Source organism: Symsagittifera roscoffensis, chromosome 1, assembly GCF_963678635.1.
Source record: "Symsagittifera roscoffensis chromosome 1, txSymRosc1.1, whole genome shotgun sequence".
Taxonomy (NCBI): Eukaryota; Metazoa; Xenacoelomorpha; order Acoela; family Convolutidae; genus Symsagittifera; species Symsagittifera roscoffensis.
Window position 1 is genome coordinate 83,735,077 of NC_087062.1, and position 26,992 is coordinate 83,762,068.

The 26,992-nt window shown below is 36.8% G+C and overlaps 1 protein-coding gene across 1 annotated transcript in view; it reads right to left on the minus strand.

Annotated features, from left to right (window-relative positions):
* Positions 1–8,749: 8,749 nt before the first annotated feature.
* LOC134851282 (uncharacterized) overlaps positions 8,750–26,992 on the minus strand; it is a 534,247-nt gene continuing 516,004 nt past the window's right edge. Inside the window, exons 13-26 of the mRNA XM_063867298.1 lie at positions 24,977–25,121; positions 24,129–24,573; positions 23,558–23,911; positions 21,602–21,787; positions 21,211–21,346; positions 19,764–20,030; positions 18,991–19,133; positions 18,430–18,576; positions 16,555–16,744; positions 12,662–12,770; positions 11,873–12,035; positions 10,854–11,116; positions 10,076–10,292; positions 8,750–9,509 (exon numbers count right to left, since the gene is read on the minus strand). Of these exons, the coding sequence (XP_063723368.1) occupies positions 9,165–9,509; positions 10,076–10,292; positions 10,854–11,116; positions 11,873–12,035; positions 12,662–12,770; positions 16,555–16,744; positions 18,430–18,576; positions 18,991–19,133; positions 19,764–20,030; positions 21,211–21,346; positions 21,602–21,787; positions 23,558–23,911; positions 24,129–24,573; positions 24,977–25,121 (3,110 nt within the window). The 3' untranslated portion in view covers positions 8,750–9,164. The remainder of the gene's footprint in view (positions 9,510–10,075; positions 10,293–10,853; positions 11,117–11,872; positions 12,036–12,661; positions 12,771–16,554; positions 16,745–18,429; positions 18,577–18,990; positions 19,134–19,763; positions 20,031–21,210; positions 21,347–21,601; positions 21,788–23,557; positions 23,912–24,128; positions 24,574–24,976; positions 25,122–26,992) is intronic.

Here is a 26,992-nt window from a genome sequence, read left to right on the forward strand (position 1 = left end):
CACAGATGAAATTTTGCTAAGTTTGAGCTCGTAGCAACAGCAATCTGTGATAAGAAAAAAAATTTCTCCAGAAATCTTAGTTAAAAGGTGGAGATTTGACTGAAGAAACAAACACGCTGATAATCTGAGCAAGTTGCGATTTATAATGCAGATTACGAAATTAGGGTAACAGGCATCACCCTGCGCCAAAAAATTAGTTAAAAAAATGACGAAGTAACTGAATCAAAAGTAAGCTCATTATTATTTTTTATTTCAAACCAACCAAATTGATCACACACTATGTACAAACATCGGAATGGGGTAGTTTTTAGCGTCTCGTATCCGCATACTAAAATCAAGTGGCTTGCTTTAACATATTTTGGAACATTTTTTCAAATGAAACCTTGCAATTTATAATGCATAAAATCTTGGTTGAACAATTTATAAGTTTTGGTTGAACAATTGATGAAGTAACCAAAAAAAAGAAAACAATTGTTGTTCTTTTATTCTAAGTTAAATCACAAAATAATCAACCGCTATTAAAGTACAGAAAAAAAAATATTTCTAGCGTCTCGTATCCTAATATAAAGATCATATGAGTTGTCTCAATTCAATTTGAACTATTTACGACGCCGTTTGAGCGTGTTATAAGAACGCAAAATATAGCTGGTTAAGTATCCCAAATTTTCCGAAATAGTTTTTTTTAACCCCAGAAGCTTACAAAAAATGATCACTGGTGTTTTTTGTTTAAAATTTTGAGCTCAAGGCTACAATACTTTTTCAATGAGATCAAAAAAATTCTTATTTACACAGTCGAAATTTGTCTGGAGAAATAATCGCACCGCGCATCGATTAGTGCAATTTGAAAGAAACTACAAAATAAGGGTATTATGCATCATCCTGGGTTAAAAAATTAGTTAAAATTAGGGATTTTGTGGCTTCGCGTATTATAAAAACGAAATATATTGCGAGTAGATTCCCCAAATAGGCCAAATTAGTAATTTTCCGACTCTATTACTTTATGAAAAAAAATAAGTGTGCAAAAATTTTCCTTGTCCGCTCAAGCGATGTACTAAAAGTAGCATACTTTTTAAACAACACTCCAGTGAACAAAAAAAATTCCATGAAAAACAATCGTAGACTTTTTGGTTTATGATGCGTTAACTCACTTGATGAGAGTTTAAGAAAAAACAGTTACTTAAACAGTAATTATGTTTTAAATGAAATGATTCTAGTTATGACCTTTCCCAATCCTCTTTTTATGCTTTTTTGTATCAAATAATTACGCTTGAGGCGAGGCTGAGCTTTGAAACTCTAGCGAAAACACGACCAAAAAAGTAGCTTTTTAAGGTGAAATAGAAAAAAAGTAGAAATACGCCTCGAAATAGTTTAACTTTGCTACGTATCGGAATCAACCTCGAGAATTTAACTCTCACGCCCACCCTGCCCTCTTGGCCACGGACACTTCACTTTCGGCAAACACTGGTCAAAATAAAGCAGCTATATATGCTAATCATTTGCCAAGGCGATGGAACAAAAAGGGCGGCAAATAAAAATAGACTCAATTGTGAATGTAATAATTTGGAATACATCAAACTGAGGGTCTCCAAACTAACTTTGCAAGTAATAAATTGGTAAGCATAATGCCAAGTTATTTATAAACACAGAAGCAAAGCTGCGCTTTGCAACAGCAAGCAAGAACACGACAAAAAGCAGCTCTGAAATGCATTTAAAAAATTAGAAATGATCGAGAATTTTTGACTTCTCGGATTCGATCTGCGACGTAGATTCTATGAGTTGCATACACTAACCTATCAGCCGCGTACGCTTATAAATCACAAACACTAGCCACAAACAAAGCAGAGAACAGATGCTAATTTAAAATGCTAGAAATCGTGATTTTTGCGAAAAGGCCATCAAAAAGTGAACATTTTTAATCAACACTCGTAACTATGTTAACTTATTATGATTCGAATGTCAAAGAAAATGCCATTAAAATGCCACCAAAGTGAGCGGCACCAATATTGGCGACTTAGTTTGGAAAGAGAGAACAGCCGTTTTTTATACTACGCTTGCTAGTATAAATACAAATCTTACACATGTCACAGGCGAAAAAGTAAAAAAAAATCCAATTTATTTGAATTTTTTTTCAAGTGAAAGCGGAATTAAACCATCATTTCCTTATGTATAGTTTTAGATGTGTATTGACTAACATAAGGCACGATACACAAAAAAATTTAAACTTAGATCAAACATGAAAATAGTTTCAAAATCAAAACAGGAAACCAAAATCAAAATCCTATGGATATCAGTATGCACCGGTATTCTTTACGATTGTCAATCTTACGATAACTCGAACACTTGAGAAAAAGTCAAAAAAACTATTGACTGAGCAATTACAAGGACTTTTTTCTTTTTAAAAGCCAAAACAACACGTTAGTCTTCACTACATTTGAGACTTAAAAATCTGGCCGATCGACCTTATCCGAAATCCTAACAAACGAGAAATTCAAAAAAATTCTTTAGTAATTGGGCTCAAACTGCATCAAAAACATGCATCTTTCAATGCATCTTTGAAAACCAGTGGAAATTTTTCCTTTGCATCTTTGGAAATTTTCCTTTGCATCTTTGGAAACCAGTGCGCTCTGACTTTGTTCGGCCCTTTGAAGCTCAAATAAGCCAGGATTAGCGAGGAGCGTTGAAAAAAAATTATAAGTGTTCGGGATTCGAACTACAAACTGCTCATGTTAAATAGTAAGCTGTCCTGACCAGCCAGCCACAAGAGAGCATTCAACCTAAAACACTAGTTGGATTAAATTGGCTTCAATTGAGCTGATACACCTCAGGCTAATTAGAGTGCCCCAAATAAAGAATCGGTTTGAACAGTTAGACACGCTTGAATTGAAGTGCCAATTAAAGAGGCTAAATAGAAACTAGTGCAGTGTTGTGATTTGTTTTTAGCTGTTTTAAATGACCTTCGGTATTAATTAAATACCGGTTAACTTTGTTCGATACGACTATCGGTCGATCGTAGAGTGTACGTTCAGTTTTAGTTTTAGAACGTTTTAAATTCACACACTCTATTTTATCTGTTTTATCTTTTTAAGTAATTGTACATTAGTTGTACATAAGTCGTAGATTAACAGACCACTATATTATGGCGCAGTCTAATGATTCGAACGTGCGTGGAATCCCCCTTTCTGGCCAAACCACACTCTAGAGCCACCGCATTCCTGGACCCAATGGAGAGACCAATTTCAATTGGCGATAATTGCAAAAGAAAATCTGAACAGAGAGCCTAAACGGACCGGAGGTACCAGAAACGCAAATCCCCATCTTGGAACAAGTAACAGGAGCGAGTCAGACACGGACAGAGCCAGTAGAGAGACGAGGAATAAGAAAGCAATGAAACAATACGAAGCCGCCGAAGAAAAGCGGATCAATGAAGAGAAAAGAAAATTCAACGGAATGAGACGGACGGAAGCGGATAAGAAACTGTGTTCGCTCTAGGGAGCGAAGGAGAAAGAGTCTTCAATCAAAAGAACCCCAGGCTCAAGATTTTAGCGATCTCCTTTACAGAGTCCTCGATGTTACTTGACACAGCATTCAACAAACCGCCTAACACAACGTTCGAGAGGTATAACTTACTAAACCGCAAACAGAAAGACCTGGAATCATATGAACAATTCTAGGGAGCACTAACGGACTTGGCGAGTACTTGTAATATAAGAGAGAACGACGAAGCCGGATGGATAAGAGATGTTTTCATTTGTAACATGAGAAACAGAGACACACAAAGGAAACTTCTATCAGCCACGATAAGTCCGACAGAAGCACTCAACAAGGCCTTGATCGATGAAAAAGGATATTTTAACCACCAAAAACTGACCAAAATGGCACGATTGTCGACCAATGCGCCAACTTTTAAACCTTTTAACAATCACAATCAGATCAAGGAGGATCCAAGTCTCAACATAGAAAGAAGCAACGCGTGCATGAAATGCGGTAACCCATTTACGAAACGACACATGAACGTATGCCCAGCGAAGGATTTAACATGTAAAAATTGGACACTGCGCCAAACTATGTAAATATCGTAACAAACGACCCACTGTAAATACTGTAAATGATAACTATGTAAATACTGAGAATTTTACATACGTCTCTCCGGAAAGCTCGTGGGGGCGAAAATCAAGAATCTTGCGATGTGATAAACGCCTGGAACGAATACGGGCAGAGCGACGACGACTTCTCAGTACTAAGCGTGAGAACGATTTATGATGAAAACGGGCTGGAAGCTGCTAAACATAGGCTTGGGATGGGAGATGATCGTTAACATGAATATCCCGGTAGACTCAGCAAGCCCTGTAAGCTTTTTGAAACAAAACGTGTTGCACTAGCTTAAACTAAGATAACCCAACCTGAAAATCTACCTAGTGGAGAAGCGGATTAAAGACTTGTATTGTGCTTTCACTGACGATACTATCAACAACTTAGGAAAGATCATCGTTAGGACACAATCCAACGCGTGGATCAGCGAAGAAACTCCGTTCTTTATACCTGGTGGCCATGAACTCAACATTCTGGAGAATGACAACTTACCTACGTTAGGCATCGAAGAGAAACAGAAGAAATGCCCCGATACTATCAACATCTTAGGAAAGATCATCGTTAGGACACGATACTATCAACATCTTAGGAAAGATCATCGTTAGGACACAATCCAACGGGTGGATCAGCGAAGAAACTCCATTCTTTATACGTGGTGGCCATGAACGCAACATTCTGGGGAATGACAACTTACCTAAGTTAGGCATCGAAAAAAAAAAACGAAGAAAAGCCCCCATTCAATCTGCATGGTCAACCAACCACCATTTGAGAGTAAGTGTAAAAAACTGCATTCATCAAATGACAAAATTTTTAGCGAGTTTTACAGAACTATTCACCAGAGTGGGAAAAATTCCTAACGACCACAAAGTAACACACTTTCACTCACCGTAGCGTTTCAACGGTACAGGCAAAAGGGAGAACAGTTCCCCTTCACTTACTTGCGGAGGCAAATGAAGAACTGAAAAGAATGGAGACCGAAGGTCACATAGTAAAACTTAAAAAGTGTGACAAAGATTGTTTTATGAGCCCGATTGCTATTACCCGGAAGAAAGACGGTTCGATTAAATTGGCATTAGATTCTAAAGTATTAATCGACCAGATTTTTAAAAATAAATACCAAATGCCAAATATTCATGAACTCATAGACAACGTGGCTCTCCAAATTTCAGAAAAAAAAGGACAAATTTCGTTCAGCAACTTAGATCTGAAAAAAGCTTATAGTCAACTTCAATTGTGCAAAAAAACGAGTTAACAGTGTAATTTAAAAATAGTAGGCGGTGAAGCAACGGGAGCTTATCGATTTTAACTGGATTTTATAGACTGGGTGACATGCTCAATGAATTCCAACGGGTCATGGACTCACTTTTAAAGAACATTCCGTTCACAAACTGTTATATAGACGACATTCTGGTAGCATCGAAGGGATCCCTGGAGGAACATAAAGCAATATCCTATAAAATCTTAACAATTCTGGACAAGAACAATATGGCGGTGAAGCGGGGGAAATTTGCATTTTTCAAAAATGAAAAACAAAGGCTAGGCTTCAAAACCTCAGGTGAGGAAGTACAATTGTTGGTCGGTGAAGCAGGTGCCATCAAGAATTTACCAGTCCCTAAGAACATTTCGGAAATGCGATCGTTTTTCGGCTCGATAAATCAGTATGTGAAATTCGTCCCGAATTTAATAACTTCAAGTTACCCACTACGTCCCCTATTGAACAAAAAAATCTGTATAAAAATGGGAGGATGTTCATTCCTCAGCCTTCGAAAAACTAAAATCCGAAATCGTAAATATCACAAAAAACAGCCACTTCGATATAAAAGAAAAAACCAGCTTAAAAACGGATGCTACGCATAGCGGACTAGGCGCAACTCTAGAACAATTACAAGGGGCCCAGTGGAAAACGATTGCCTTCGCCTCAAGGTTTTTAAATAACCATGAAATGAAGTATTCTACGAACGAACTAGAATTACTGGGCGCGGTGTGGGCCTCAGAACACTTCAGAAATTACCTTTACGGGGCAGAATTCGAAATCGTCACAGACCACAAAGCCTTACTCTCTGCACTTTCGGCAAACCACGGGAATAAGACTGCATAGCCGATTGACCCAATGGGTAAACAGACTATTAGCTTTTAATTTTAAAATTTCCCATATCCCAGGAAAAGATATGAGTTTTACTAATCTTGTATCTAGATTACCTTCGGGCAAAGCCCTCCCACCTTCTCTTTACGACGAAGAATTTGTAGTCACTTCAATCGACAAAATTCAGAATATTTTATCTAATAGAGCACACTTTAATTCTGTGTATGTAAAAATTGTAGATAGACCTTCGGTCGCTGTAAATATTAATACTCTCGTGAACAGTAATATCGCGAGTAGAAAATTCAAGCGACGTGATTGGTCAAGACTTTTCGAATAGATCTTCACCTAATTTCGAACTCAAAATTATTGTCGCTATTATATCTTGTATTGCTCAGTCAAAAAAAATTTGCGATAATTACCACATACGACCAGAAAATTGTACTTCCAAGTGTTTACCTATCGATAATTCTAAATTCAACGTCAGGAGCATAACTTTCTCGGACAAGATCCTTTAACATTTCATTTTTTAAAATAAACAATTCATACCTCAAAACAAAAAAAAATTAGATATAACGAAGACAACAAATTTTTTGTCGAAGATTTCTAGACAACACATTAGTACCGGCTACTATCAGGGAAACTTTCAGCGCAATGCTACACGAGACCCACCCAGGCCAGTTTGGGATGAAGTCTCTCGCGGAATACATTTGGTGGCCTCACATTTACCGAGAGATTTACCATCACGGGAAGTCTTGTAGTCAATGTCTGAAAGCCGGTAAGAACCTCAAAGTTTTGTTCGGTACCAACCATATTACAAAACTGCCGACTCTGGATTTTGCTAACGAATAAATAAATCTGGACTTCGCAGGAACTTCGGACGCGTTTTGGGGAACACAAAATTACATTCTCTATGTATTGACCAATTCACTAAAATCCCATCGGCCAAGGTAGTAAATGATACTTCCTCGAACACGGTTATTTCATTTCTAAACGACTATTGTCACCTTTACGGCTTCCAAGGAAGATTAGAGTCGACAATGGGTATTGCTTTTTATCACATGATTTTAAAAATTTCTGCGAAAAATACAACATCGAGATCATTTATTGTACAAACGGCGATCATAGATCTAATGGGCTTGTGGAAAGACTGGTTTATACGATAAAGTTTAAGTTATTAGCAATGTCATTTTATTTACCAAAACCTTCTGTAAATTCCTCGATCGGAAAAATTATCTGGAACCTCACAAAACAAGCTTCAGTCGGTTGTACTGCGTTCGAGAAACACTTTAATAGAACGACAAACACTAGATGGAAAAATCTGACTTCCTTTAATAACCGTTTAGATAAAGGGAAATCGATTCTATCTAACGGACGGGCCTGAAACTGGGAATTGCACGACGGTGCGAAAGACGGTTATCTTGACAAGGACAAGGACAGCCCATCGGACCCGGAAGACAACCTGCCGCTAGCTCAGACAATACCGAACACACATACACCAGAGGGTCACAACCAGAACAGACGCCCAAGAGCATCGAAGAAATTAGTTACTGGAGGTAAACTATATAGAAGGGCTACCAACAGAAAAAATGGGGAACCTTATTTTAACTTAGTAAAGAAGAACATCATTGACTCTTCCGATCACACAATAACTCTCGATAACGGTCATATTTGACGAAAATCGGACTTGGCTATTAAAAGAAAACTACTCTTCGGTCTCAAAAAAAAAATTGTGGTGAACCAACCCATCCATCGGGCGCAATTCACATGTACATTCGAGTTTAGCCGGAAAGAGGAAGCTACCTCCGCCAAAGAAGACTATAGTGACAGACAACCCCCAGTTAAGGCAAGGCACCTCAGGAGCGGGTAGGCCAACTCAAACGTCCGATTCGCCAATAGACGCAGAGACCACTCAAGACCTCATACATATTTCTTCAGGTTCTTCGTCCTCTTTAAACTTAAACTCTTGGGACGGGATAATAGACGACTATTTTGACGACATGACTAACAATAACGTACCTCCCAGCCACGTAAAACTTTTCTTTTATTTCATTTCATATTATACACACTTAATCGATTCTTTTTATTGTAGATAACGTTGTACATGTTAAATGTACATCTTGTAGATTAGTGCTGTTTTTTTTTTAGTTTTAGTTAATTTGTTTTTATCCTATCTTATGTATAACTGTAAATTCTGTATATTCACCCTGTACATTTTTACTTTCCTATTTCATTTGTAGGAAAAATGGGTGTATATAGAATTAGTTAGTGAAATTGTAGTTTTTAGCTGTTTTAAATGACCTTCGGTATTAATTAAATACCGGTTTACTTTGTTCGATACGACCAATGGTCGATCGTAGAGCGTATGTTCAGTTTTAGTTTTTGAACGTTTTAAATTCACACACTCTATTTTATCTGTTTTATCTTTTTAAGTAATTGTACATTAGTTGTACATAAGTCGTAGATTAACAGAATACTTTATTACACAGAAACTTAATGCTCTGCCCAAATAATATGACAGACACAAGTTTGAAAACCTTGGCTTCATCTGATTTAAATTTCCAGAAAATGACCTTTCACAAGTAAGCTTGAGTTTTTAACAAAATAAAACCTTAACATGCCATGAGCTTTATCTTGGCAATTAATAAAAACTATCCAATTCGTAGCAATAAATTGAAATTAGTATGTGCAATTTAAATCATAGTCATGCTCGATAATCAGTAAGTCGTACATCAACTAAAATGAACTTAACAATTTTGGATCTCCAGGACACCTTCAGAAACCAAGCTTGGTGTTCACTATTTCGGTCAATTAAATTACAATTCTTTCGAAGTGATGTGGGCCAAAAAAGTACCATTTACAACTGGATATTCGCCGGAAATTACCAAATTGACGGTCAGATTTCCGTATTACAGCGACTTTCCTGCCCACTAAATTCTGGCTACAATGTGCGTTCAAGGAGATCCGTTAAGAAACTAAATATTAGAACAGATTCTTAGTTATTTTCTGTGTTCAAACTCTCATTGCACAAATTCTGACTGGGGGACCGCATGAGAAGGAAATCGCTCTCCGCGTCTGTGAGCGAGATCGGGTAGAATGAACTAGCACTACTCTCTTCCACTCCGTTTGGATGGTGACGGGAGGACAGCCGAGAGGCGAGTGGGCAACACTCGTGCTCCTCGTCGGCTGCTGAATGGTGTGGGTTGTTGGGACTGATGAATAGTTTGCGTTCCGTGGAACATGTGGAGGGGATAATTGTGACTGGGACTGCAGTTGACCTGGAGCCATTGGACAAATTGCGGATCAGCATCGGCTTCGATGCAACTGCTGGTTCGAACCCCTAAAAAATCATTCCAACTGCTAATTAACTATTAACGTCTCAATTTGAGCATGGGTCAGAAATTTTCTTTCTCCTTGCTTTCTTGATTAGAATTAAACAGAATTGTAACATGCGAGAACGCTTCAATGAGAACAAAGTTGGATGTCAACACTCGTATTCGAAGACATCATGTTCTATTCAATAAATGACTTATTTCCAGATTTTTTTTTCAAATAGATCTTAGACAGAAAAACATTGAAAAAGTTATGCAAACTTTCAAGCTTCAAATACAAAATCCAAAAATTAAAGCTTAAACTAAAACGTTTTTTTTTTGTGCCATTTTGAAAAACTTATGAACAAAAAATAAAATGTCAAATTGCAAAAACTATATATTTGAGCATTGAGCAGTGAATGAAACTTTTACCAAAAACGAAACTCACATCGTTTATAAACACTTAATCAGAAAAAGAAGTTGGCTGCTAACAATCACCTTTGAAATTATCATCACCCAGCCTAGCATATTCCAATAAATTAGCTTAAAATGTAAATGTGCAATATAATAGCCTAAAAGATGGGACTCTACTTGCCTTCTGGCTGGTTCCGCCGGACGCCGATCGATTCACTGCCGGATGTTGATGGTGCCCCGGTGACTTGGAGGCTGCAGCGTGTGTGTGTCGTGAGCTTGTATGGCCCCCGTTGCCTGCGACTGCCATGGCCAGGAACTGCTGGTTGCGGATGTATGACCTCTGCAACCTCATTTTCTGTCGCCTCGTCAGACTGCCATGACCACTCAGGAAGTTGAATCTGCAAACAATAATCATAACAAATTGTTTTCATAGAGATTATTTAATATACATTTGTCAGTTGACATAATTCTGATATGCAAGGGTATCAAATAGCGGACGAACACATTGAGTACACTTTTCGCATTTTTTCACATTAACTTATAGTAGCGATGGTGAAGGGCCTTAGTATCCGCTTAAAAATTGAAAGGTCGGAGGTTCGAGGCCCCATATCATATGTGCTGGTTGCTTAAGGGTGAGGCAAAATTACCACGTACAGAAAACAAAACTTAACCAGGGCACATCAGCGGTTCTCTCTGAAGAGCTGAACAGCTCGCTAATTGGTCCTTTCCCTCGTCGATAAACCGTCTTCAGTTCATTTAAAATTTCCTTTAATCAATAGAGGTCTAAAAATTCACAAAGAAAATTACAGGAAATTATCCTTTAAGACTTCAGTCAAATAGCTTGCTCAAAATTTTGTTTGTGTAAATGCAACCATCAAAAAATTTCGCTAGGATTAAAAACATGGAAATATGTTAATTGTACCTAGTCAAAGTTGGATCTAAGTTTTGAGGAACTGCACCTTTTGGTTGTCATCTGCATATGGTAGGCATTGTTAGACAAATCATGCTGGCCATGTGAGGAGGAATCGGGGGCTCCTAAGACGAAGGAGTTGCTAGAATTCAAAAATGACTGGGCACACATGGGGCCAGATGACGTAGGGTGGTGACGGCCAACGCGGCGATGTCGGCGGGAGGAAGAGGACGAGGAGGAGGCAGCCACGGGACCACTCATGGCGACTTCGTGCCACGAGGATGAATAGGGGAACCAATACCACGATTGATCCTGAAAGATCACAAAGCAAAAATCAACCACAAATTATGGCAAAAAGTTGGCGATATTAGTTCCGGCAGTAAAGAATTTAGAAGGGGGCGGCAGATGCCCCTCCCTACAGGATTCGACCCTATGCCGACCCAAAATCCCCCTTTGATTTTTTTGAGTTATCCATTTTTCTAGCTGATTCTAGCGTTTTTCAAAAGGCGCCAATATGTATTTTACTCTTGGAGGGGGAGGGGGTGGGGTTGAGCTCCCGCCGAAAAAAATTCAATTTTTTTGGTAAAAATTTTCCAAAAAAGCTTTTTCGGCCAGTTTTTCTAGAGCTTACCTGCAGCGCAGAAAGTTTGGTCGAAATTTGTTCTTCATAGCGATTTACGATAGCTCAGAAAATCAATAATTCAGACGACCTAAAAAAAGTCGACTAAAAGTTTTTTTTAAAAAATCAGCCCCCCCCCCCTCAAGAAAATCTTAGATCAGCCCCCTGAGTTTTGGGCAAATAAATGTAAACGTGATTATTTTACCTAAGACACCCTTTCCATTGATCAATGCTTCTGATTTTGTCAAAAATTTGACATTAGCTATACAAGCAGCGATTAGAAAAAGTCTTAAGCCCAATTGGTGAAAACCTCAAATCACAAATTGGAAACAAAACCAATCTGACAGTAAAAAGACCGACAAAAATGTTATTTCTCGCATCGGAGCTCGGCCCTTCATTAGAAAAAGTTTCTGATTACTTCCTAAAATGATTTCCTGTACGATACTTACGGAAGATCCCGAAGCGACCATTGAGTCTTCCTGGCAAGTTGACACTTTTCTGGATGCCAATTTGACACTGTACGAGGTCAAGTGGGACGCAACTGCAGGTACTACAAAGGCAAACACCACCCAGAACACTGCGACAGAAATGGTCACACATAAGAATATTTGTCTGAAACAAGCAATGTACCTGTACTTTTTTCATCTTCTTCCAGGGTTAAAACACAAACGTTAAATCGAAGAAGGTCTTAAGCACAAACAAAGACTACCAAGAATAGCCGGCTGCTATGCAAGTAGCGCGGACTCTTTTGACCACGGGACCTTTCGTAACTAAACCTATAAAAAACGAAATCGAAAAAAAGTTGATTTTTCTTAAGTTTATGTTTTGTTAATTTCTTATTGGTGTATAATTTGAGGTGCTTAATGAGCCATAAGAGCCACTTAAAACAGCTTAACATAAAAAAAATAAATGACAGAAAGATTAGATAGCATGTTCCGTCTATAATTTGTAGTCTGAAAAATCATTAATCTGATAAACTAAAAAATTGAGACCATTTTTCTTAACAGTGACACCCCTTTAATACGATACCACTTTGACCAACTAAGGGCTTTATTTGAGGTTCCTAAAATTGGGCAGAAAAAAGCACCCTACACCGTAGTTCGTAGTGGTAGGAACAAAAAATTTAAGGCAGTCTAAAGTCTAAAACTAGAAAGCCTCGAAAATGCGTTACCTACTGGATAAATGGATCCCGTAGTTCTGAAAACTATATAGTAAATTGCTTCTTATTTTGCACTAACTTTGACAAAATTCCATAAGCAGAGAAGTAGATGAACACAACACAGATCATCTGGGCAGCTGACGTGATGAATGCAATGACAAATAGCTTACAGTAGAAGCTGCCTGTTTCTAAAACACACGAAATTTCTCAACTTTAAAAGTGTCAGATTCCTCTCTTTAGCCTTTTTACGCTACCTCAAGAAAGAGAACAATGACCTAAGAAAGACTTTTGGGGCGATTTTAAATTTCCAACAAAGTTGACCGCGAACTATTAGCTAAACCATACACGTCTAAGATTCAAAACTGCGACCTTGAGATAAAGAGTCACCCACACTAACCACTCAGCCACGGAAGCTTATTAGTAGATACAAGAAAGAAGAGTAAATACTAACCATAAATGAACCAGAGAACAGATGCTATGCAATTTCCAATGCTAAAGCGAAACTTCCAAATAAGTGAACACTTTTAATGCACATTTTTATTTGCGAGCTGCGAGTTAGGTTAGAAAAAAGGTTCGTAATAATACTTAGCTGACGCTAGCGTAAAAATGCCGAGAACAACTTGATCTACCAAAACTTTCATATTATCCCTTTGAATAAAATTCACTTTCTAACAAAACTACATCAGAAAAATTGGAAGTTAGACTTGCATACAAGCAAAGCGGTATTGAAGGCGACAATTTTTGAGCAGACACCTGTTGAGCCAAAAAAACGTCATAAAAATAGAAAAAGTTCAAAAATATTAAATTACCCTATCAAAAATCTCATACGCATAAGAAATTTGTTTCCCTTATCCAACGATGCAGTATGATGCCACTAAACCGATTAAGTAAAAACCGTAAAACTTTTAGACCGAGTAAACAAAAAAAAATTATAAGAACCGGAAACTTGAAAGCAACATAAAAAACAAATATCGAATTGAATGGGTAAATAAAATGCAAAAACTCTCGAAACTTGTCTGCTGGTTGACGACAGTGCAGATTTGAGAAAGTGATTCAGTGATTTTGTTGGACAATTTGTTAACAAGAATAAGTCTATGTTCTGAATTGATAACGTTAGCTAATCACGAGCACAGTCATTGTATAGATTAAAATTCAGCGGACAAAAAAGAAAAAAAAAGTTGCCAAAAATCTTGTAACTCAATTACCAACTGACCAATGAGCCTTCAGAAATGGCATTCAGGAATTAAGAAAAAATCCGAACCATCAAAAAGAGCCCGTGATACAGCCGATTCTTAACTCAACCCCTTGCAGTCTGAAGCATGTTTGCTACCTATACTCAGATGCACTGGTTGGTTGGTTGACTTTGAATTTAATAAAACGCAAGATGAAACATCTGCAAAATCTTGCGAACAAAGTTGTGTACGGGGTAAAGTCAAGTATCCGGCTGCAACACCCTTGCTTATCGCAAGGGTTATTTTTTGCAATTTTTGAAATTCAGTAGTTTCGTCTTAAAAACCGCTGGTAAATGATAGCAAAAGCCTATTTAATGCTGGTGGTTGTAATTCTCGATTGATTTTCTGAAAATATACTTTTTTCAAAAATTCTACTTTTTATCAACTTACTGATTACCGTCTCATTTTCTAATCGCTAGCTGACAATGCTACGCTTCTTTTGTATCGCAAATGATGCGCAGCTCTGCATCACCTCAGTGAAAAATCTTGTCGTCTTAATTACCTAGCTTTCGCTTTTGTGTTTACCTATGGATAAAAAGAGAAATGAAAACTTGGAGACCATTACCTTTATTTCAGGAACTCTACTCATTTAGAGAGCAGAAAATATTTCAATTGCCTATCTGCAACTATAACTGCAATTCTAAATGCAACGAATTGCATGGATTATTTGCACGCCTGAACTGTTTATCAGGAGCGCATTAAGGCACAAAAAAATTTTCCAATGAGCTCACACTTACATCAAACTAACTAATCTGAACAAAACCACTCAAATTGAGTAATTTACAAAAAAACGAAGCTACACTTACATCAAACCTACTACTCTAACCATAAACATTAAAATCGAGTCATTTACAGAGAAGCGAAGCTGCAATAGAGGCCAGCTAAAGCTGGAAATACCCGTTTGATAATTTTTGAATTTTTCTTGAACTGATGCGTAAAGGAAAAGCAAAAATTTAAAAAACTGGACTTCACCCAAAACCTCAAATGGTTCTCTAATAAAACAACTAGTAGTGAATTTTTTTCAGTTCGATTTGGCAGAATAACCTTCGAGAAAATCAAGTTTAAAAAAAATCGACTTTACCGAGTGTCATTATTTTTTGTGTAAAAAAATTTGGGCGCAACCGTTTACGCAGGGGAGCTTCTCATACCTCGTCTTTTCGATTGAAACTAAACTCTCAGATTTGGGAAGGTAGTTTTTGAGAGAAGTCAAAAAGTTTCAAAAAACGGTCAAAAACACGAAAATTTGACTTTTCTGGGGGCCATTACTTTTTTTTAAATTGGGTGTAGCCGCTTATGCAGGGGGTTTCCCAGAACCTGTTCTATCCGTTTAACCCAAAATCTCAGATTTGGGACAATAGTTTTTGAGAAAAGGTAAAAAAAAATCCAAAAATTTGGGTCAAAAATCCACCCCCCCCCCCCCCCCCACACTCTTTCGAAGGCTGTAAAAAGTGATGGAAGGTAAGAAAAAAAGATAACTGTGGATTATGCAGGCACACAGAGAGTCGACAGACTTTCCATTGTCAACACTTTTTCAAAAATCGGTCGAGTAATTTTCGAGAAAAACTAAATTTTTGAAAAAAGTGAAAAAATTTTCCAAAGCGTCTCAAAAAAAAATCCAATCCCATACATTTTCATATTAACCCTTTTAATCAAACAGGAACTTAACTTACAGATCTAAAAAAACCTTAAAATTGAGTCATTTACAGAGAAGCGAAGCTGCATTTTGCAAACACGGGCGATAAAACTGAAAAAAAAAGTTTAAAAGCCTTGAAAAACAAAACTTTTGCTATATACCGGAATCGAACCGCCGACCTGGAGTTTATGGTTCTCAGTTCCTTATCTGGTCCATGGTCACCTAACAGCAGGCAAATCCTAGCCATCAAAACAGCAGATAAAACAGATGATAAAAATGTGCCAATGCTATGCAGCAAAAGTGCCACCAAATAGCAAAATGTTAATCCATAATGTAGTACTGCCCTAGCTCACTTGTGAAAAAGACAAACATTTTGAAATTGCATCGTGCGCTCATAAAAAAACAGTATTTAAAGCATGACACAGGGAGAAGCTGCACTTAGCAAACAAAAGCTAGAAAACGGCAAAAGTAGCTCTAAAATGTTCAAAAGTCAAATCAGGAAAGATACGGTAAAAGTAATAAAAAACTGCCATGTGCCTCGAGATTAAAGTTCGCACGTCCTAGTATCTGCGCCATGTTCGTTTGACACTCTAAAAACACTAGCAATCAATGTACCTGATACAAAGATAAAACGCTAATGCAGCAAAAGTTAATCAGATAAATGAGCCGTTTTATTTGCGACTTGGGCTAGAAAAACGAACCGTAATAGAACACACCGCATGGCTTGTGTAAAAATATAACATACAATAAGAACAAAAATAATATGTACGAACATTTATCCGATAAATATTGATGAGTTTATCTTTGATTTTTTGGAATATAGAAATCCCGATTTGATATGGCGACTTGCTGACTTTTTCCCCGAAAAATAGCAATCAATGTCGGGTTTTTTAAAATCAACTTAACTTTTTAAAATTTGACCCGGATCAACCGTGGATCAATGCAGAATGAACCGTGGGGGAGGGGGATCTCATCCATTTCGCAGTAGCCGGTTTCAACTGAAGGACGCGGATGACACTGGGACCCCTCTAATCAAGACGGAAGTAGACGCTTGCCTTTCGCCACTCGGCCACGGTTGCACATAAACTTAGCTTTATCATAACTTACGTCGCAGTAGCTCTGTTCGCATGGGCACATTTGAAGAGGTGGTGAGTGGGTAGGCGGCTGCCACTGCCGACAACGAGGACTGTATAGTGAAGAGACAGGCCATGACCATCAGACAGAGAGGGGCGAAAATGACATCAGCTGACACACATAGAGCCACTGTCAAAAGCAGTTGACCAGTATTCACGGTCACCTAAAGCGATGAAAAGAAAAATGTTTTAAAAAAGATTTTCAACATTTTTTCAGTACTTCACCCTCTTTTTTAATAATAAAACTTTTCATTAAAAGAACGTAGAGTCAGCGACTCATTAAAATAAAAAATGATTATTTTTTAAAAAAATATTATAACTTCCGAAAAAATATTCATCAAAAAATATTTCATATTAATTCTTTGACAATTCATAATTTCACAGAATCTTATGTGATTACCACTTTTTTGAACACAGCCAACTGACAATTGGATGGAAAAAATTGGAACACGACAACAAAGACAAGGAATTTCAAATTTAAAAAAACATGTTCTTGAAGCTCTTTGAATTTCAAGAATAATTATTGGTTGACACTTATTCGATAAAAATTAACCCAAATTGAGAAAACAGGATTAATATGATTTTTTTCCGCTGAGAATTATAAAGACCAGGGTCGTTCACGTCGTTTTCTTCGCGCCAATTCCGATTTATTATTTCGTAATCACCGAAAGCTATATGAGAGTACTCATTACGTTCATGACTCTTGAAAATACAACCCATCTTTTTCACACTGAGGCAAAGCTTCGCTTCGCAAACACTAGCGAGAACACGACAAAAAGCAGCTCTGTACAGTGCGATAAGAAAAAAGAGAAATAAGACTCGATTTAGTAAAAATTCGGCTAGGTTTCGGATTCGATCTGCAGCCTTATGCACCGTGGAGATAATGAATAGAGAAATTAGCCACAAATAAAGCAGAGAACAGATGTTTTGAAATTCCACTGCTACAGATCGTGATTATAGCAAAAGTTTCACTAAAAAGTGAACACTTTTTAGTTTCCGCATCATTTCAATTTTTGCTATTGGAGAGCGTAATTTGCCTCCCATTAGCTAAAATCTGACTTCAAAATAAATCAAAACAAGGATAGCCGGTTGCTGTGCCAGTAGCACAGAATGTTCCGACCACATTCTCAGAAGATATTTTTGTTCTTAACTTTCTTCAAGTCTTTTCTTGTAAGCCGTGAGATGATTGAATTATACAAACGCGTAGAAACATAGTGAATGAGGCATACTCGACTACCATTATCTTTAAAAAAATAATTTAAAGAATATGAAACTTTTTTGCATAATATTATATTAAATTTCAAATATTATAGAAAAATTTCTTTTTGCCAGAAACGTGCTAAATAAGGCTTCTAAAACTAACTTCCTTTCAGCAAAATTGAATAATCCTGAGCCTAAATTGGTAACTTTTATACATAACGAACGCTACTCGACCACTTTACTGCTCGAAAATAGACGAAAAGTCAAAAACTTCAAACCGATTTTTCTCAACACTGGAAGAATTTCTAAGAAATCACGACTAAAAGGGCTTTAATATGATATATTAGTTCGAATCACTTTAATATGATATATAAGTTCAAATCACGACTAAAAGGGCTTTAATATGATATCACTCAACCCAGTACGATGATTATTTGTGGTAGCTGATTTTGCGTAGAAAAAAAACTAAAACACACCCGAATACAAAATTCCTCCCCATTTTCAATGGTCGGAACAACAAAACTGAGCATGAAGAAACTTTTAACTGAGTTTGGACTGAAAAAAAAATTGCCAAAAATTACACGACCCAAACAAGTATAAACCAACTTTTAACACTTTACAATAGATACCAACAAAACATTTTACTAACCATGATAGTCGAGAGTCGCATGCTTCTGAATACTGTGTAGAGGAGCACTGGAACGGTCAGTACAGTCAGAGCAGCCACTCCGAAGAAGACGAGGTTGAAATCGTGGAATTGGGACCAGGGGAACAGGATCAGTCCCGAGGGAAGAATCTATTAACATCAGATCATTCCATTCCTAGCACGGTTTTAAATAGAAAAAAAAAACATTTCGAAAATTTTTAATTTGAAAAAAAAATTTAAAACGTGCTTAAAACAACAAAAAAAATCAAACAGGAAAACATTCTATGAAGGTACAATTCAAAAATAAGTTCGATGCAAAATTTCAAACAAACAGTTTCTCGAGTTTTCAACGTCTATTTTTTCTAACTCTAAAAAATTTGAACTGAAGGTCTCATAGAAATGAGTTAAAAAGAAAAATTTTTAGGGTCAGATACAAAATTCGTATGCAAACTCAACCGCGAAATAAAAATCTCGCCAAAAACCGTTAAAATTTTTACAAAATTATTCATAAATAAAATGTTAATTATTCGATCCAACTATGCTTGTTTCAGGAATGAAAGTGACCTTGAGTCCGTCTTGGCTGAACTTGGCGCAGATGGTGAGCAGGTGGGAGATGGCGTGGAGGACGTTGTGGTTGTCGTCCAACTCGTTCAGTCGGGATACTTTGTAGTGAAAAAAGGACAGCCTCACAGGGTCAGCACGGGGAACTAAAACAAGCCATCGAAGAAGAATTTAAAAGAACAATTTCTCCATAAGAATAATTTCTCCATTAAAATTTCTCCATAAGTCACCAACAAACATTAGCATAAAACAAATTTAAGTTTACCAGAAATTAGAAATTAAATTAGTTCAGAGGACCGCAGAGGTCAACTTATAATATACGCAAGAGCAGCGGTTAACAATAACTTTTTCCTGCAATTTATTCCACTCAGCGGTATCATATAAGCATATTGGAAATCGGAAGTACCCTCATCATTAATCAATATTTTCGGTTTATTTCACGGTAGCTGATTTACATATTAACTGATTTAGATAACATTTACCGTTCCGAACAGCTCTGCGCTTTATAGGATTACTTATATGGTAGATGGTTGATACATTGGCTAGTATATAAATGTCGCTGGTAAATAAACACCAAGGATCCAAGAGTGTCTTTGTTGTGTATTTGGAGAGCTCGGAAAATCTATTTGATCTGCCTGAAAATAACAAAAAAATTCTATTTCGAAAGTTTTTCGAAAATAAAACACCCGTCCCCCATGAAACAAATCTAGATCCGGTAATAGATAATATAAAAGCATATAAGTATTCAAGGATTCCAGCTGTTCTAAAATACTTACTGAAGTCAAGAAAACCTGACTTATGATAAGAGACAGGTATAGGCGGAGGCATGGGTCTGAATCCTGGCTGCGTGTTGAACACTCCTTTTGGATCGTAACTGTGCCAAGCGGTAAGAAAAGTGTCGAAACTCATGGGTTTTATGACACCATCTGTACTGACCAGTTTATCGTAGCGACTACCAGATTGTTTCGACAAAACATCCCCCAATTTTCTCATATTTCTCTCGCTTGAGTTGTCAGCCTTACGCTGCATCTCCGATTCTGCGTCTTGAAAACAATCAACGGCTGAGATTGATATAATTTCATGATCTTAGCAATCAAAATGAAACTAAATTGCAAAATGAACACATTCTTTCTGATTCAATTGTCTCTAATTCATAATGAGGGAGGTAAATTAACGATTTCACAGATCCCAATTGAACATGAATATCGTAGCGCTGGGCAAGTAGCACATGAAGCTCCCACCACTTCTGTTAAAGCTTTAGAGCGAAAAAACGAAAAGAAAGAAAAATATACAGCGTCAAGGCTATTACATTTACACGGTCTCGCATCTGTGCCGCTGTCTCTTGAACTTTGCTAACACCAGCCACCCATGAGGCAGCTATAGATGCTAAAAAACTACCGATGCTATGCAGCAAAAAAAAGCCACTAAACATAAACCAAACTAGTGCTGCATGCGGCGTTGAACCCATGAACAATAGATAAGGAGTCTCACGTCCTGTCAACTGTGCCACGGCCGCTTACACTCCCCGCAAATAAAGCAGAGAACAGATGCTATGAAATTCCCAATGCTGCAGATTGTGCTTAAAGCAAAAGTTTTATCAAATGAGCACTTTTATTTGCGAGTTAAGATGAAAAAAGTAGAGTCGTACTAATAAATTACGCTCACTAACTCCTAATGTAAATGTTTTAAATTGGAGCCGAAAAGAAACTTACGAAGTGGAAACAAAAACGTCAATGTTTGATCTTTAAGCAACTGAAAATACAATGAACAACACTTGAACTGCAATAACACTTGGTAGCAGCACAAGAAAAATCCGTTATGTGGCACCTAAGCCGACAAAATTTGAGCAGACACACGAAAGCCCGACCATCCAATCTTTACCGAAAAATAATTCAAATTCACACATGCTGAAAAACCTAGGTTAGAACGTGACTCGAACTCCTTAGGGTGCAAAAGCAACTGCGTTACTTCCAGGCCAAGTGGGAAGGAACCTGAAAGTTGTTAAGATCCAATGATAAAGCAAGTTCAATTTCTTAGACTTGTAAGAAAAATTGTTTACGTGAAAAAACTTGATTCCCGATTACAAGAAACTTGCTCTCGCAAGTGTACAAAAACTAAAACACGAGTTAATTTGGATTCAGTTTTTACTAGGGCTCTTCAATTACAAAAATTATACAAAAAATAAGGCCGAAAAAATGGCAGTTGATGTTACAAAAATCTTACCGGACAAAAACTGGCGGAATCGTTTAATCCAGCACAGCTCTTCATCTGGCGTGGAATCCACAATGGAGATCTCTCTGATTTCGCTGTCCAAATTGGTCAATGAACGTTGCATCTTCGGATCCGCCAAATCCACATTCTACGCGTTTGAAACATCGAATTATCGCAAAAATCTTATGCTTGTTCAACAATCCGACAATCAATAATCAGAGTGACGGTATTAACCCAAGTAACATTTCATTTCTTTGAGTTTTAAAACATTTTATGATTGGCTCATCTTTGATAAAAAAATACTATCCCAATTGGTTGTTTTTTGTCAATCAGCTGGAAATCAAATATATAGTTAAAACCAAATTGAAAGTTTAAAACAAGTTGAATCAGAGACAGCCCTCACCTCAGAATGTATTGCGACCGAGATCGTCATCGGTAATTTGAAATTGTTCTGGATCATTTCTACAAAGGAATACGCCACAGAGTTTGAGTTGATCAAATCAGTCTCATTTTCCAGTCCAGTCTTCGCGTTTGGTATTATATAACAACTCAGCAACGCACACGCAACAAACAGGCACGCGATAGAGACCTGAAAACACAGCCAAAAATACTTGGAAAAATGTCAATGAACTCAAACAAGCCAAATAAATAGAAAAATGCCAATGAACTCAAACAAACCAAAAAATGAACCTTTTTCAACTACCGAATTTTTTTCTTTAAATAACTACCACATTAAGCTTTTGAATGTCATGAATCTTTTATGATTGACATTTTTTTCATAAAACAACCCCAATTTCAGAAAATAGAATCAATAGGCATTTTTTAATTCCAGTGGGAAATCTTCAAATCAAGTTTTTTGCGCTATTTCTATTTCGTAATCAGAGAGCGTAACTTGCCTTCCTTTATTAGATGAATTAACAGAAAACCACACGATTTAAATAAGTGATAAAATTCTTCATTCGCGCCTAGAAAGCCGCCCATTAATGTTTTTGGAGCCAGTCAAAAAATTAGTGAAAACTTTGAAACTTTGACACATGCTAGATGAAATTAAATGGAAGGAGCTTGGGGGATCGAAAATTGAGAAGTTTTGTAGTGAAAGCGTAAAATAGCCAGTATATCATAACTATTTTCAGAGTTGTTCCTGCAGTGGCAATTTTTAGACTCAAATTGATTCTTTGAGAAGCTGATCAGCTTGACTTACTATTTATGCGTTGAAAAGAGACACAAAATAACTGAAGGAGTAACTTGTTCAGGCATCAAAAACGACTAAAAAGTTGCAAGTAATTTCGCGCTGATTATTGAAGTAAGCTAATAAAAAAACTGTTTCAGCTAATATATTGGAAAAATGACTAATCCAATCCGTGTACAAGATTCACTTTAGCAGTTATGCTGTCTCTAATATTTGACCCACTTTCTGGTATACACTACTAAAACCTTTTATATCTGTATCGTCAAAACAGAAACCACCGTTTTTTTGAGCCGGACGACCGTCTTTTGTCTGTCGCTTTTCCGCGGCACAATCAATTTAAGCTCATCGGGTTGTTTGCAAGTATTATTCCACGGCAAGAACACCTCTGAGACTAGTTATGATATACTGGCTATTTCACGCCTTTAAATTGAGATTTCTCAATTTTCGATCCAACTGGCTCCTTCTAAATAAGTTCATCTAGCAAATGTCAAACTTTGAATCCTATATCTTAAAGAGTTGCAGAGAAATTGACAAGCATAGCCAACAGACAGTTGGAAAAGAGCCAATGAATTCAAAGAAAAAAAATTGACTCGTTTTTCTGAAAGAACTTCAACTTTCAAATTCAAAATTAAAAAAACATATGGCCTCAGAGAGCAATTTATAATTGGCGCAGTTTTTTGATAAAAATAACCCAATTTCAGAAAACTAGATTATAAGGAAACCTTTGGAAAGTAGAAATCGATCACATTTCTTCAAGCCATTTCAGTTTTCATAACTGGAGCGTGCATTTTGCCTACCCTTTAGCAAATGAACTTAAAGCGAGCTCAAAAAGTGCATATATACCTAAGGGCATTCATAGGCGCATTTATAAAGTATGAACGCATGTTTGTTATAAGAGCATTTTAGACTTTTCCTGAAAAAAAAACAATCATCTCGACCTATATTAGAGTCTCAAATAAGTTGATCCTTAAAAACGTGAAAAAGACCCTTGAAAACGTAAAAAAAACTATGTCCCGTGACTGTATGAGCTTAGCATAAAAAACATGGTTATTTCTCATATTTTTGAACTTTTAAAATTAGAAATGACAAAAGCATTGTCATAAAAAAAAAGAAAATAAAAACAGAAAATTTTATTCCCCAGTTCAAAAGATTAATGTCTCAAATACATACCTGGCACTGTTTAGACGAGAAAAATGAAAACCACCTAAGCATATAAGCGAAGAGCTTTGTCTTGATCATTTCTGTGCTGCGTCGCTTCAAGGCCAGTTTGCGAGATCGCCTTTTTCTCCATGTTCGAGACCACCTAGCGTTACTACAGTAGTGCCCGTAATAGTAGCGACAACATGATGAAGATGACGAAGTAGACGCGGCAGGCGCTTTCAAATGCAGCTTGTGCGTCCTCGTCAATTTCCTTTTCGGGGCACTTTCGGCTGCACGGTTCTGCTCTTCTTCCCGCCCTTTCTCCGCCCCTTCTTTAGGCGACGGAGGGTTTGAAGACACGGGTTCAGCCTTGTGTTCCACATTCTTAAAACGAACTCGATGAGTCAATTCGAAAGAATGAAGCTTGTGTAAAAAACTATTTCACCCGATACCACTAATTCAAGCTCAAATCTTCCAAAAAAACGCTAATTTCACGCTTATCCCGCTTACCGTGCATATCTTATTCTTAAACCCAAGAAGTTCGATGCTTTTTTATTTTGATGAAATAAAAAGAAACTACATAAAACCATTTAAAAATTACCACATCTTTTGACTCTGTTGCGGTTTCATTGACGAACTGTATAGCTTTGAAGTCTCCTTCATCTTGACTACCCACATTCTGCTCTTCGGAGTAAATATTGTCGTATACTCTACTGCCCAATGCAGTCACATGTGATCTCCTGTGATACGAGTGCCTATGGCGATGTCGTCTCCTTTTAGAGCAGTGTGGTCTTATATACGATTGCGGGATGCCCAGTTCGTAAAGCGACACTTTGTTTCCGGTCGAGGATCCTGGTGATTGCGATGCACTTGTAGTGCTCGGATCTCGCTTGAAGTCGTTCAGCACGGTAGCTCCGTTTGATACCTGATCGCCCTGTGATGTCACTGAATCATGCCCTTCGCTTAGCTTCTTGATCGAGTTACTGTTACCAGTTTTGCTTGAAGCAAATCGGGATGATTTGTTTTCTATTTCCTCTCCAGTTAAACTGAAAAGATGTTTACTTTTTATCCTCCTAATTATCTTTCATTCATTATAGTTGGTTAATATAATGCGTTTCCATGCTATATAGTAAACCGATGTTATGAAATTAATCTTTTAGCAAGGAAAAAACTTCTTAAATTAAGCGTGTCTTATTCTTAAGACAAGCACTTCACATCAGATAAAATTCAAAAAAAAAAATAGATTTTTAATGAGCCTTAGAGATCGTTCGTCCTGTTTCATCAACAGGTGCGACTCAGCTATACGCTTTTAAACAGAGTGAGTGATCAAATTCCGCATGCTAAAAAAAGTAGTTTTTTTGGTATCCATGTTAATAAATTTCGTTCATTGAGGTAAATTACAGAAACTACACAAGCTAAACCATGCTTCACAAGTTGATTAATGCGAACCTTTTCACGCTAGTTCGCGTACGATACTTGACGTATTTTGCAAATGCAGCAGCGGTTGTGAGGCGGATGGACCTCGCTACGACTATACCCAGTAGCGGTGAAATGAAGACAAATATCGCAGTGCTAACGATTGCAGAGCGAATCACTACACATAACAACCGAGTGAGGAAAATTGAGAAACAGAATAAAAAAATAAAGTAAAAAGCCGCGCAACAGATCTTTCCAAACATAGCCAACAGAAAAATCTTAATTTCAAATTTAAAAAATATTCAATTTCGAAAATCAAATAAAAAACAAATGCCTTAAAAGCTAGTTGAATTTCTTAAGCAATTTATAATTGGAAATTTTTTGATAAAATCAACCCAGTTTGAGAAAACAAGATCAATACGTAACATTTTTTATCGCTTTTCGCTGGGAAATCAGAAAATTAAATTCTGGAAACTAGAAGTCGATCACGTTTTTCGAGAACTTTACACACTTTTCTGTTCGATAGTGGAATCTTCCACCCTTTCAAAAACGAAATGAAGTTAACTTAAAAAGAAATCAAACGCCATACCGCGAAACTCAAATTTCGGCGAGAATAAGTTTTAGGCCTTTTTCCTAAAAAAAACAAACCAAAAATAACAATGACCCATATAAGAGTATTCACTACGTTCATGACTCTTAATACAAAGATAAATTCAATTTTTTCAAATTAATTTTTTAAAACGACCTCAAAAAATATCATTGTTTCGATTACCCCTCACACATGCAACTATTTTGCGGAATCTTGGTGTTACAATCACAAAATATGAGAAAAAAATTTGTATTCAGGTGTTTTTTTTTTCAAGCAAGTCATAGTACAACAAAATATAGCCAACAGAAAATTGGGAAAGCGACAATAATTACGGAAACCGAAAAATGATATTTTTGAACGTATTTCAATTTTGGAATTTGTTAGAAAAATAAACAAGACTGCTCGTATCAGGGCGAAGCCCTGAAAGTTCCGACTGCCTTTTAACGTTTATGGAGCAGTAATAACATAAACAACATAAAAAAAATAAATGAAATAGATAAATTGAAAAACTTTTTTTTTCTAAAATTTGAAATTTTTTATGAAAATCATCCCCCCACACGCCATATAAAGTACAAAAAGATAAATTTCGTTCCTTGTAACAAATCAATTATGGCAAATAAGCTTCTTTCAACCAATTTGGAACGATTTATAAGACGGATTAAATCTCCGCTTAAGCGTTAATAGCTCGAATTATATCGCGCGTTAATTGTCCCAAATTGGTCAAAATGGCAACCTTTAAACCCTCATAAATTTACGAAAAATGATCACAGGTGAAATATCTTTTCAAATTTAAGCTCAGGCCAACGATACCTTTTGAATGATATAAAAAAAAATCCGTCAAAAATGGCTAGTTAAAAAGTCGAAAGTTGTCTGAAGAAAAAAAAACCCACCCCGAGCACAAATATTCCGTCACTTTCGTATCGAAAGTCGGAACAATAACGCTCAAGCTAGTGAATTTCCAAACCTTCTATGTTTGAATTTTTTGATAAACCTTCCTAATTTGAAAAAAAAATTAGGCAAAAAATATTTATATATTCCACGAGGAAAACTAAAAAATAAAATCACTGCTCAAAAATTCGCGGTTTTTTGCGCCACTGGCAATTCGAAACTATCAATTTATCCCCGTTTTAGCAAATGCATTCGAATTTCACTACCACCGAACTAATGTCAAGCCACTAATGTTTCAGCTCTTTTGTTCAGCCTGAAATGACAAATTCCGGAAATTTAATCTCGGTATCGAAGAAAAACCGGTCTCCATATTTTTCTTTGCCAAAAAATTAGAACAAAAGCGCTTGAAACAGAGAGCAAAGAGTTTTTAGTTATATATAGATTTCTCTTCCGAGCAAAATCAGATAGTACAGAAAACGTCAAATGGGGTCGAGTGATATCAATAAAGCCCTTTCAATCGAGATTCGACCGATACTTAAGTGTCGAGCAATTTTTAAGCTTAAAAGCAACTT